At 23.8% G+C, this 12,091-nt stretch overlaps 3 protein-coding genes across 5 annotated transcripts in view; 2 read left to right on the forward strand and 1 right to left on the reverse strand.

Annotated features, from left to right (window-relative positions):
• The window catches only part of LOC100201234 (small ribosomal subunit protein mS22), a 42,940-nt gene extending 35,287 nt beyond the window's left edge, over window positions 1–7,653 (forward strand). Inside the window, exons 6-7 of the mRNA XM_065799415.1 lie at window positions 7,333–7,417; window positions 7,517–7,653. Of these exons, the coding sequence (XP_065655487.1) occupies window positions 7,333–7,417; window positions 7,517–7,600 (169 nt within the window). The 3' untranslated portion in view covers window positions 7,601–7,653. The remainder of the gene's footprint in view (window positions 1–7,332; window positions 7,418–7,516) is intronic.
• Window positions 305–2,469, reverse strand: LOC136081690 (uncharacterized). 2 transcript variants are annotated; one of them, XM_065799414.1, is made up of 6 exons: window positions 2,229–2,469; window positions 1,800–1,964; window positions 1,378–1,626; window positions 1,009–1,050; window positions 478–779; window positions 305–396 (listed from the first exon to the last, which is right to left on the reverse strand). In XM_065799414.1, exons 1-6 carry the CDS (start codon window positions 2,302–2,304, stop codon window positions 376–378), a joined length of 855 nt encoding a protein of 284 aa, XP_065655486.1. In that variant the 5' UTR covers window positions 2,305–2,469; the 3' UTR covers window positions 305–375. The 2 variants fall into 2 exon arrangements, with proteins under 2 accessions (XP_065655486.1, XP_065655485.1); XM_065799413.1 differs by having other exon boundaries at window positions 1,009–1,086.
• Window positions 7,654–9,715: 2,062 nt separating the features above from the next.
• LOC100198795 (uncharacterized) overlaps window positions 9,716–12,091 on the forward strand; it is a 31,356-nt gene continuing 28,980 nt past the window's right edge. For both annotated transcript variants that reach the window (XM_065799416.1, XM_065799417.1), the window contains exon 1: window positions 9,716–9,928. In XM_065799416.1, the coding sequence (XP_065655488.1) occupies window positions 9,745–9,928 (184 nt within the window). In that variant the 5' untranslated portion in view covers window positions 9,716–9,744. The remainder of the gene's footprint in view (window positions 9,929–12,091) is intronic.

Raw genomic sequence — 12,091 nt, forward strand, 5'->3', positions numbered from 1 at the left:
AGAAATTTTTATAAAAAATTAGACCATAAAAATATATGTTTATATTTGTTTTTAAGTATGTATATTTTGTTTTTTTATAGAGCACGCTTAAAAAATAATAGGAGATTTGTTAACTTTATAGTTGTAATGCTTGTATCTATTTCACATCGCAACAGCATTGGTCTTAATGTTTGTGTGAAGTTTTACAGAATTTATTACTGTAAGGCAATGGTGATAAAAAAATGAAATAACAATAACAATTTCAGATTGGAGTTATTTTTTTATTGTTACTAAAAAAATTTGTCATGGTTATACAAGACGAATGTTTAAATATAGTATATATTTTTATACAATAATTTTCAAAATTTAACATAAAATTATGATGTAGCTTTTCTCTTAATGCAAGAGAATTTCCTCCTAAAACAAAAAAAAATTTTTAATGATAAAGTTATACTAAATATTACTACAAATTAATTTAAAAAATAAAAAATAAAATACCGTGTCTGTATTTACAAAATGTTGCTGGTTTGAAGGTTGCATTTTCTCATGCATTAGCTTTGTTGCTGTTGTGTAATATATTGTTAAAGCCTTTTCTTTTCGAATTTGCTGTTGCCTGAGGGCAACGTCCAATTTCAAAAGTTTAACTCTTAACTCTTGTTCTTTTTCTAATCTTTCTTTTTCTAACCCTAAAACACTTACTTTCAATTTTTTAAAACTTCCATCTACCAAGAGACTTTCTCTAGCTTGTTTTCTTTTTAAATTTTTTAATGCCCCCATTGATGGTTTATTTTGAATTGAATCTAAAATTTAATTCTAGGTGTCAAAACAAGATCAGTTAACTAAAATAATAAGAAAGGTGGTTTAGATTCCTTTAAAAATAAGAAGTTTTTGATGGTTTTGGAAATACTAGTTTTAAAAAATTAAGCACAAATTGATGTTGTCTGTTATATAATTATAAGTCTAAAACCTACAATTAACTAAATTAAACAACTGAGATTTAAAAAAAAAACAATTTATAAATTGCATTACCTTGAAGTATCTGACGACTATCACCAACAAGAGTGGTATTGTCTAAATTAGGGGAGAACATACAATCAATTCTTGCATCTAATATAAACAATTAATTTGTATAGAATTTATATAAGAATAAAATAGAACTCTATAAACTATACAATATATGTATATATATATCTATATATATATGCATATATATATCTATATATATATGTATATATATATATATATCTATGTATATATATATATATATATATATATATATATATATATATATATATATATATATATATATATATGTATATATATATATATATATATATATATATATATATATATATATCTTATAATACAACTAGTCTTAACCAATAAAGAAAAATATACCAGACATAGATGAAATAAAAGAAGCTGTATCAGAAGATTGTTTCAAAGTTAAGTTTACTTCTTTACTTGATGAAGAAAGGGTGGCAGTGGGAGTAGAAAGTTGGTTGGGAGTGGATGACAATGCATCATCTGTCATACAAAAAGAGATATTAAAATCAGGAACATTGATTCCAGATACATTTATTGACTTCCTGTCAAGAATGTCTAAGACAACATTATCTAATTCTGTTAGTTGTCTCCCTGCAGCACCTTTAAAAAATGTATATATATATATTTGTATATATTATATATATACAAAAATATTTAATTATATATGTGTGTGTATATATACACACACACACACACACACACACACACACACACACACACACACACACACACACACACACACATATAAATATATATGTATAACAAAACTATACCTGTTTTTAGACTTTTAGCAAATTTTTGCATTGTAGCTCTTCGCAAATAATCCCACTCTCTATTACGCAGCTGGTTGATATCTTCAATTTTTGCCCCTAAACTATTTAAATGTGACATTATGTCTTCCCAAATTCTATTTCTATGCCTCATAGTAATAGATGGACCTAAAAGTAGAGTAAATAATCAATATATAGTATAATATAGTTTTATATAGTAAAATACTAAATATTCTATAATAATATATTATTTTATAATTAGAATCATACCTAAAAAAGCTTACCTATATTATATATATATATATATATATATATATATATATATATATATATATATATATATATTATATATTATTTATATATATTTATATATATATAATATAATGTAATTATACATATTTTTATTTAAATAGTTTGCTAATTAAAACATACTAAGCTTCCCAAGAAGAACCTCTTTGTTTTCTCTGATCTTTATTGCTAGTAACATTTTAAGTTCTTTAGACAGCATTTTATTTTGTTGTGTATTTGTGTATTATATGGCATAATTGTCGACTATATATACTTTTCTTTAGTCAAACATGAAAAATTTGTTTAACCAAAATTACTATCAAAAACCTAACAAGGAAAACCAACAAGGAACTGAATAATCGATTAAATGCAGATTTTAAGTAATTAGTTTAATTACTTAAATTAAATTAGTTTAATTAAATTAAATTAGTTTAATTACCAAAATCCTTTCTCAGTTTTATCTGTAAAATATCTACATAAAAACACAAACAGAGAATGTTCAATGATTTTGAAGTGCTAACGTTGTTCCAAGAATGGCCGCTAAAAATCACGAAGAAAATATCTAAAATAGAGATAAAAAATCTATCTGAAATTTTTTTTCGAAAAAACGCATTTTTTATCTGAAAAAGGGATTCCCTTGTTCGTTTATAGCATTGGATTTAATAGCGAAGTTTTTATCTCAAAAACGGTATTTTTTGAATGTTTATAGCAATGGACTTTTTTTCTTCTTCGCTTTTTACGGTAAAAACTTCGTGTTTTACGGAAAAAACTTCGTTTTTTATGTTTATAGCATTGGCCCCAGAATGTTTTAAAAACATTCTGAATGTTTTTAACAATATAAACTATGTTTTTATTTTTATTTTTTTAATAAAATGTTTTTATTTTTAATTTTTTTAATAAAATGTTTTTATTTTTATTTTTTTAATAAAATGTTTTTATTTTTAATTTTTTTAATAAAATGTTTTTATTTTTAATTTTTTTAATAAAATGTTTTTATTTTTATTTTTTTTTACTGTAAATCATATGCGGAGTGTTGCTACATCGACTATCTTATATATATATATATATATTAATAAGACTATCTTATATATATATATATTAATAAGAAAACATCAAACAATACCAATTCTCTTAATACAAATAATAATTTATTTTGAGAAATTTTCACTGGGTTATGGACACCAGCATCATCAGCTCGTTAAATATTAAAAAAATTTTTGAACGTTAAAAAACAGTTCAATAAATTTTTTAACTGGCGTCAGCAGTTGAATGGCTTCTTTTTTCTTTACGCAAAAATATAATAAAGTCCAAAATTTTGACAAATTGCCCATTATCAAGATTTATTCCGCCATTCGATGGGAAACATTGGTGCCTCTGTATTTTGAGTGCTTCACATACTTTATGGCCAAATTTTTTTATTTCACTTTTAAGAGTTCTAGTTTTCTCCCATTTTTTCAGAGCAAAACTTGCTATGTGTGGCAATTGCTAATTGATGTTTGCCATCGTTTAAACTTTTGTGGTGTTGTTGAGTTCTTGTTTTAATTTGTAACTTTGTTTCTCCTACATATTTTTTGAGCAACTGCATTCAACTAAATATGTTCCAGGCTGGTTATTTTGGGGCAATCTAGATTTGCTTTTACATGTTAGTAATGTTCTTAAATTAGGATTTGATTTAAAAACTACCCTATATCTGACTTTCCTAAATATTTTCCTTAACTTTGGTGATAGTGAAGGTATCCAAGGTAATGATACTGTTGGGAGAGCATTGTTCTCAGATTGAATTCTATTGCTCTTTACAGACCGTTTTTTCCTAATTTGATTTGCAATACTTTTTAGTTGGCTTTCGGTGTACCCATTTTCATTAAAAACTTGAATAAGAAAGTTTATCTCGTTTTTTTATTGTGTAACACTGCATATGGAGTATGCCCTGTGAATATTGTAACCTTTGAATATTGCACATAAAATTTTGGGGTCATGATTCGAGTGCGGTTTATTTAAATATTTGTAATGGCTTCTTTTCTGTAGACTTTAAATTCATACTTACCTTTGCTGTTATTTATTATTGTTATATCTAGGAAATTCAGAGTTTTGTTATGGTTTTCTGTCTCAATTGTTTATTGTATTGCAGGGTGTTGTTTATTTAAGATTATTTTGAATTTCTCTGCTTCTTGGATGTTCCAAATTCTAGCATGGCTATCATCGGCGTATCTTAAATAGGATTTTAAGTCGAGAGGAGGATTTAATGTCTTTGCAATTTTGAAGGCATTTTCTTCGTGATGTTGCAGAAAAGATTCTGCCAATACAACCATGAATGAAAGACCAGTAGGACCAGAATTCTCCAATTCATGGATCTCGTTGTTCCACAAAAAATAGCAACGATGTAAACAGAGCTCTATAAGCGTTTTTGTTTCTGATATAGTAAGCTTGGTAGAACATCTGTAGAAATCATCTTTATTTAATTGATCTATAAGAATTAAAGTAGCTTCTTTAAGTGGAATTGATGGATACAGGTTTATTACATCGAATGAAACTTGAATTTCATTTTCGTCTACATTCCATAAGTTTGCTTTGTTAATAAAATCAAAAGAATTTTTCAAACGTGTTTTATTTTTATTTAAGATAGTTTGTATTGCTTTAACTAAGTAGTTAGATATTCCATAATTAGGTGTGCTGATAGTTGATATAACTATTCTCATAGGGTAAGCTTTTTCAGGCTTATGAGCCTTAATTAGACCATAAATACGAGGTGGGATTGGATCACTTAGATATATACTGTCATATTCTGTTTTTGAAAATCTTTGTTTTTTATTAAGTTGTGAGAGATTTTAATTTTTATAGCATAACTAGATGTAGGATTTTCACTTAAAACCTTTGTTTGACCCATTTGATCGCGAATTCTTTCTAAAGCTTTTTCGTGTTCAATTCTCACAAACCCATTACCCTTATCAAACGGATATATATCGACAAGTTTGTTTTCCTTAATTTCCTTTAGAGCTTTTCTTTGCTCTCTTGTTAAGTTTTGGCTAATTTTTTACCCATTTTAAGTTCTTTTAAAACATTTTTTCTCAAATCCTGCGGATTTTCAATTTTGTTGTTATATTCTAGCTTTAAAGCAAATGACTCTGTTGTGGCGATAACATTCATATAAGGGATATGTTTTAAAGAAAGTACAAAGTTTGGACCAACAAAAAGAAGATCATTTTGGTTATTAGGAATTTCGGTACTGCATAGGTTTAAAACAGCATTCTTAGAATGCGTAGTTAATTTACCGTTCTTAGTTTTTTGTTTATTTTTAAATTCGTTTTGAAGAATATTAAACTTTTTGAATAATCTTCCTTTTGATCTTTAAAACATTATTTTGCGGGCTTTTTCAGTGACTTGTTCAATTTTTTCATAGTTTTTTTCATCAAGAGTAGATTTAAGATTTTCCTGAAGGTTTTTTGTTTCATTTATAAATTTAAAATACTGTTTTTTAGCATCGTTTTTTAGACAAACCAAAATTTCAAATCGAAATCAAAAAACAATACTCATTGCTCTCTGTATTTACAGGACTGTTGATACGTAACGATTGAAATAAAAAAATTCGTAATACAGAGGCACCAATGTTTCCCATCGAATGGCAGAATAAATCTCGATAATGGGCAATTTGTCAAAACTAAATTTTGGACTCTTTTTATATTTTTGCGTAAAGAAAAAAGAAGCCATTCAACTGCTGACGCCAGTTAAAAAATTTATTAAACTGTTTTTTAACGTGCAAAAAATTTTGTAATATTTTACGAGCTGATGATGCTGGTGTCCATAACCCAGTGAAAATTTCTCAAAATAAATTATTATTTGTATTAAGAGAATTGGTATTGTTTGATGTTTTCTTATTAATATAGCATACACTCTTATACACGATGTCTACACTCAAATTATATATATATATATATATATATATATATATATATATATATGTATATATATATATATATATATATATATATATATATATATAGCAGGGGCTATTCTAGACCATTTTTAACAGTGTGACAGTATTTGGGCGCCGCCCAAATTAAAATTTGATATTTTTTTAAATGTTTTTTACAGCAAATTTTGCAAATGTATATGTATATATATGTGTGTATACGTGTGTTTATTTATTTATTTATATATATATATATATATATATATATATATATATATATATATATATATATATATATAAATATATATATATATATATATATATATATATAGATATATATATGTATATATAGATATATATAGATATATATATGTATATATAGATATATATAGATATATACATACACACACACACACATATACAGTCATGTGACATTGAAATGGAAACACTTTTGAAACTTGATTACTTTTTAATTGAACAATATGTAACAATGTTATTTATATAATTTCATCACACATGATTTAAAGTAGTTTGCGGGAAAAAAAGATTGCAAAATAAAATCAAGAAAATGTTAAAGGGTGTATTTTATCATAGGTACAACATTATATTCGTATAGAATGATTAAGAAATTATTAGAAAAGAAATCAATCAAAGTTTTAATAACCACTATTAGTAGAGTTAAAAATAAGGTGGTAAGAATTAAATGAAAAGATGATTTGAATGGCAAAAAAAGCTGAATGTCGACATGAATTATTAAAGCTAAATTTACAGCAAGTTTATCAGATAAAAAACTTAAAAAAAGACATTCCACTAACTATTTCTGAATTATCCAGAAAGTTTAAAATATCAACCGAGTCAATTAAATGTTATATTGATAAAATATTTAATTTAAAAAAGTTTCAAAAGTATGTGTACAATCATTATCACTTTGTGCGATATATATTAGGGTCTCACAACTCAATATTTTAATAATATCTTTTTAAGAAAAGTTTTTTTTAAAGCAATTATTATTTTTGGAATGTTTATAAATTTTCCCTTCCTTTCAATTTCATTTTTTTTTTTTTTTGTAATATTAGTGGACCCGATAAATTGAATATGAATATGAAAACATATTCGCAGAATTTGCGTATATATTTAATATACACAAATTAATATTCTGTGAATATGTTTCAAGAATAAAATATTATTTTTAACAACAATAATTATAATAAAGTGTTTATAAAGAAAACAGTAAAATATTTGAAACCTTATAACTTTGTAATTGTGATTAAATGTATTAATGGTATAGTAATGATTTTTTTATTTATTTATCCCTTTGTAAATATTGTTTTTATTCTGTAGAATACCTGATGCTGTTGATTTAATTAAACTGTACTCGATTATACATAATGTTGCATCAAATTCTGATGGAATAAATCTGTTAAAGGTAAATTGTGTTATACTTATAATCTGTTTAGTTGTTAACTGTTTTTGAGTTTTATTTATCTTTTCTCAATCTCTATAAATTCATTTTATTGCTTTTAAGGAATATTTAAAAGATCACAAGTTAGTCGACTCGTTAAACTTGCTACTAAAAAAAACTGCTAAAAAAGAGGCCATCTCAGCTTGAAGAGTTTTATATTTCAGTTTGTATATCTTTCAGATCATTAATGGTTTTTCAAATTTTTAGTTTTTTTTATTCAAAAGTAGTAAAAAAAGAAAGAATTATTTCTTATAAAAAAGTTCATGCGAATGGGCTCTTAAAAATATTTTTAAATGTTATATTTAAAAAATATTTCACAAGCTTTATACATAACACCAATTTGTATAAATATAAAAATTAGTATTAAAAGTAATTTTTTTTCATTTAAATATTGACTGTATTGCAATTAAAAATAGCTTATGTATCTATTAGATTTTATGTTGTTACAATATGCCAATTTTTAAGTTATATCTTATGTATAGCTTGTTTTAAATACAGGTGTAATGTTTTACATATAATGTTATTCTTAATACAGGTGAAAATGGGTGAAATGCTTGAACATAAATATTCATATAGTTTATGCAGTTGTATGAGTGTACCAAGTATTGATAATGAGTGTGCTATATTCAATGTTGACAATAAGGAATTTTTTAACACATGCACAGTGGGTTCATATATGAAAATAGAGAACAAATATTGAACAAATATAGTAATACTGGCTTCTAGAATGAATAATATATATTATTTGTTCTGAATACAAGATAAATTTAAAAATGAATAATTATAAAAAAAATATTTCTTGCTTTGGTGATGGTACGTAATCTTAAAGTTTTCATTAAAAATGAATTTACCACCATGAAAGTTGTTTAACAGCTCATTTAAAAGTTGTTTTTGATTTAAATATATTTTTGTTTTAAATTGATACTTATAAATATAGTTTAAAATTGAATGTCTGAATAAATTTAGTAAAAATCTTTGTAAATTTTAAATTTTTTTTAAACTTAAATAATTTTTTTTAAACTCAAGTAATTTTTTCTTTTTTTTTTTTTTTTTTTTTTGTTGCAAATTTGAAGGTTTTTTTCATTAGCAAAAATCTAAATCATAAGTTGCACAAAAATAGTTGAACAGTAATTTTTTTTTTTTGATAAAAATAATAAAATATTTTACTTTGGTTAAAAATAACAAAAAAATATTTAGTGTTTTATTTATTTGCCTATATTTTGTTTGTATTTCAGCAAAAGAATATAAAAAAAGTTTGTAATCAAAGGAAATAAAAACATAAAATATATCATTAAAGTTGATTTTTTTCAAACTCATGTCATAAGAAATACTTTTAAAAAGTTTTAAACTATCATTTAATTCACTAGAGTTTGAGAATGTGTGTATAAATAGGGAAACATTATTAGAGCCTGAAAGAAAATGTGTTTAAATATCCACTAACTTGTCGAAAATTAATAAAAATTGAAATTTGAACCCAATCCATAAACTGAGTTAAATAGTTATGTTTACTAATGTAATGCTAATGTTTATGTAACATTAACATTACTACATTGAGGAGGTAACATTAAAAATACTACATTAAGAAGGTAACATTACTACATTGAGGAGATAACATTAACATTACTATGTCGAGGAGGTAACATTGAAATTCCTACATTAAGGTGGTAACATTAACATTACTACATTGAGGAGGTAACATTAAAATTACTACATTGAGGAGGTCACATTAACATTACATTGAGGAGGTAATATTAAAATTACTACATTAAGGAGGTAAAATTGAGATTACTACATTAAGGAGATAACATTAACATTACATTGAGGAGGTAACATTAACATTACTACATTGAGGAGGTAACATTACCAGTTAGGAGGTATTATAACAATAAAAGGTTTTTGTTTTGTTTTCGAATTTATTATTGGTCTTTTATTGATAATTTTTGTTAAAAAAATAGAAAAAGTTTTTAAATGCTACAATTAAAAGTTGGTGATTTTTTACTTGAAACATATAAATGGCAAGCAAATAAAAACGTTCCATTAAATTACAAACAATATAAGTTATCAAATTATGTGATGATGTTGCATAAAGGAAATGATGATGGATTGTTATTTAAGATCAAAAAATGTTGTTACTTTATTTTAAACTACTTTTTGTTACGCAACTCTTTATTTCTCTTTATTTATTAATTGTTAAAGTTTTAGTTTGAATTTTACAATTAGAATCTACTTAAGTATGATATATACAAAAGTTTAAATATTTTTCCTTAGTTTAATACATAAAAGATTTTAAAATGAACAACATACATAAAAAACACCTCAAAAAAATAGAAAAACTACAAAAGTTTCGCAAAACAAAGAGTAAAAAGAAAAATGATTTGAATGGAAAAGAAAATAGTTCAAAGGAAGAAAGCAATATTAACAAAAAAGAAAGTGATCCAGAGGAAATTAGTATAAATGAAAAACTAAATGACACAGGTATACATTTGTAGTTATGTTATTATAATTTTTAATAATTAATTCATTTTTCAATTATTAAGCAAGAGCAGATATATTGTTGCTCAGTTTTTATATAGAAAATGCAGTTATTATTTATCGAAAAAATAAAGCCAAGTTTCTACAAACTTACAAATATACTTAAAAGAAGAAGAATCTTAAATATGGAAGGTCTATACATTTTATACATTATTGTTTGAGTTTTTATTGGGCTAACAATAATAATAAAATGTGATAGACAAAAGTTGGATATGTGTAATTATCATAAAATGCAGTCCAAGCAATAAAATTGTACATTCTGGTTCTAGGGTAGAAAAGTGTCAATTATCAAAATTGGAGTTCATTGAGTAGAATAAAACTTCCATAGTATTTTTCTTCAAAAAGGATATGTATTTTTTTTTTACTTGAATTATATTTTAAGTCTGCAAAATGCATGTTTTTAAGGATAGCATTTAGTTTTAAGGATAGCACTGTTTAGTTGTGAGATCTGAGAGTTAAGATAAGTTAAAATATTTGTTTTACATAAAGTTTCTGTTAAGCTCCTTTTTTTATCATTTTTTAACTTTTAAAATAATCTATAAGTGGTAAGATAAAAGAAGTAATTTACTTTATAAAAAATCGACTTTAAAAATTGTGTAAAAAAGTTTGTGACAAAAGTTTGAATGACAATTATATTGTGTATAAGCGCTATTTACAAATATTGAATAAGTGCTATTTACTGATGAAAAAAGTTCAGATAAAATTTAAAACAAAAAAAAAACTGAAGCTTTATTAAGCTTTTTATCAATGTAGATAGTAACAGACTACAAATTTATTTAAATTTTGTTTTGTGCAAAGTTATTAAACAAAACTTAAAAGAAACCTATAAAAGAAATATGATAAAAAAAAACTTTATTTATCTTCTTGCAAGCACAAAAATATTTATTTATACAAGTTTTTCAGGCATTAAAAAAGTTTGCTTAAATTCCTATTTAATAGTAAAAATAAGTTAATAACAAAAAAACACTTTTTCATGAAATAATTATCTTATAGATATATTTATATATAAAAGTTTATATAGATAATAAAATTAAAGTTTATGCATGAGTTGAACTTAACTGTCAATTTATTCAAAAATATTAGGCAATCTTGTTCAATATTAAATTTTTTTTTTCTTAAAAAAAAATTAGTTCATTTTTATTTCTGTCCTATACATTTTTTTTTGTATACTTAAAATTAAGTTTCTTGCAAATGTGTTCTGAGGCTGAGAATTTGCACATAACATACATTTTGAATGTAAAACTTTTTCTCTTAAGCCAAACGGAAGCACAATGATATATATTTTTCAATAAATGGTACTTGTAAACCTAAAGTAATTAAATAATTTTTAATATAATAGCAATAAATTATACTTTTTATTTATACTATATAAATTATACTTTTTATTTTTTACTCTCTAAAATTTAAAAAATAAAAAATCATTTTTAGTAGCAAAACCAAAATTAAAAATTTAAGATATAATAATAAAAAAATAAAATATTTTAACATTTTAAACAATATTTTAATTCATTTATACTAATTATGAGAAATAAAAATAAATTAGTTTATATTAAACATTTAAAAAAAAGGTAATATTGAATTTAACTATTTAAAAAATTATTAAAAAAAATAAAAATAGATAAACATTCCATTAAAATAATTCTGCATTGTTTTTGTTGATTGAGTTAATTTTTAATTGAACTCATTTTGCAGAAATGTATTATATTGTGGTAGTTTTGATGTCTTTAAAAAATAACAATATGAAGAAAAGTTTTATGACATCAAATTCATATCAAGCTAAGCATTTTTTATTTAAAACAAGCCCTGATATATATATATATATATATATATATATATATATATATATATATATATATATATATATATATATATATATATATACACATACACATACACACACAGTGACAAGCTCAGGGTTTATTTGGGGATACCTTTTTTTTTCTGGCAAATTAGGGGGTTCTTGAAAATTCAGTCTCCTCACACACACTCCTCCTTTTTTTCTAGTTAAAACCGGTGCTGTGACAATGATTTTTAAATATCACTTTGATTGAGTTCACCTTGTTTAGTTTTATCCAAAGATAAGGAGTTGATTTGAAATAGTGTCCC

The sequence above is a fragment of the Hydra vulgaris genome, chromosome 06 (assembly GCF_038396675.1).
Source record: "Hydra vulgaris chromosome 06, alternate assembly HydraT2T_AEP".
Taxonomy (NCBI): domain Eukaryota; kingdom Metazoa; phylum Cnidaria; class Hydrozoa; order Anthoathecata; family Hydridae; genus Hydra; species Hydra vulgaris.

Coding starts and splice junctions, on each gene's coding strand:
- LOC136081690 (XM_065799413.1), bottom strand. CDS start 2,304: ATGCTGTCTAAAGAACTTAAAATGTTACTAGCAATAAAGATCAGAGAA. Junction 1,087..1,377: donor TTTTATTTCATCTATGTCTG/GTATATTTTTCT, acceptor TGTTTATATTAG/ATGCAAGAATTGATTGTATG. Junction 780..1,008: donor TAGTCGTCAGATACTTCAAG/GTAATGCAATTT, acceptor ATTAAATTTTAG/ATTCAATTCAAAATAAACCA.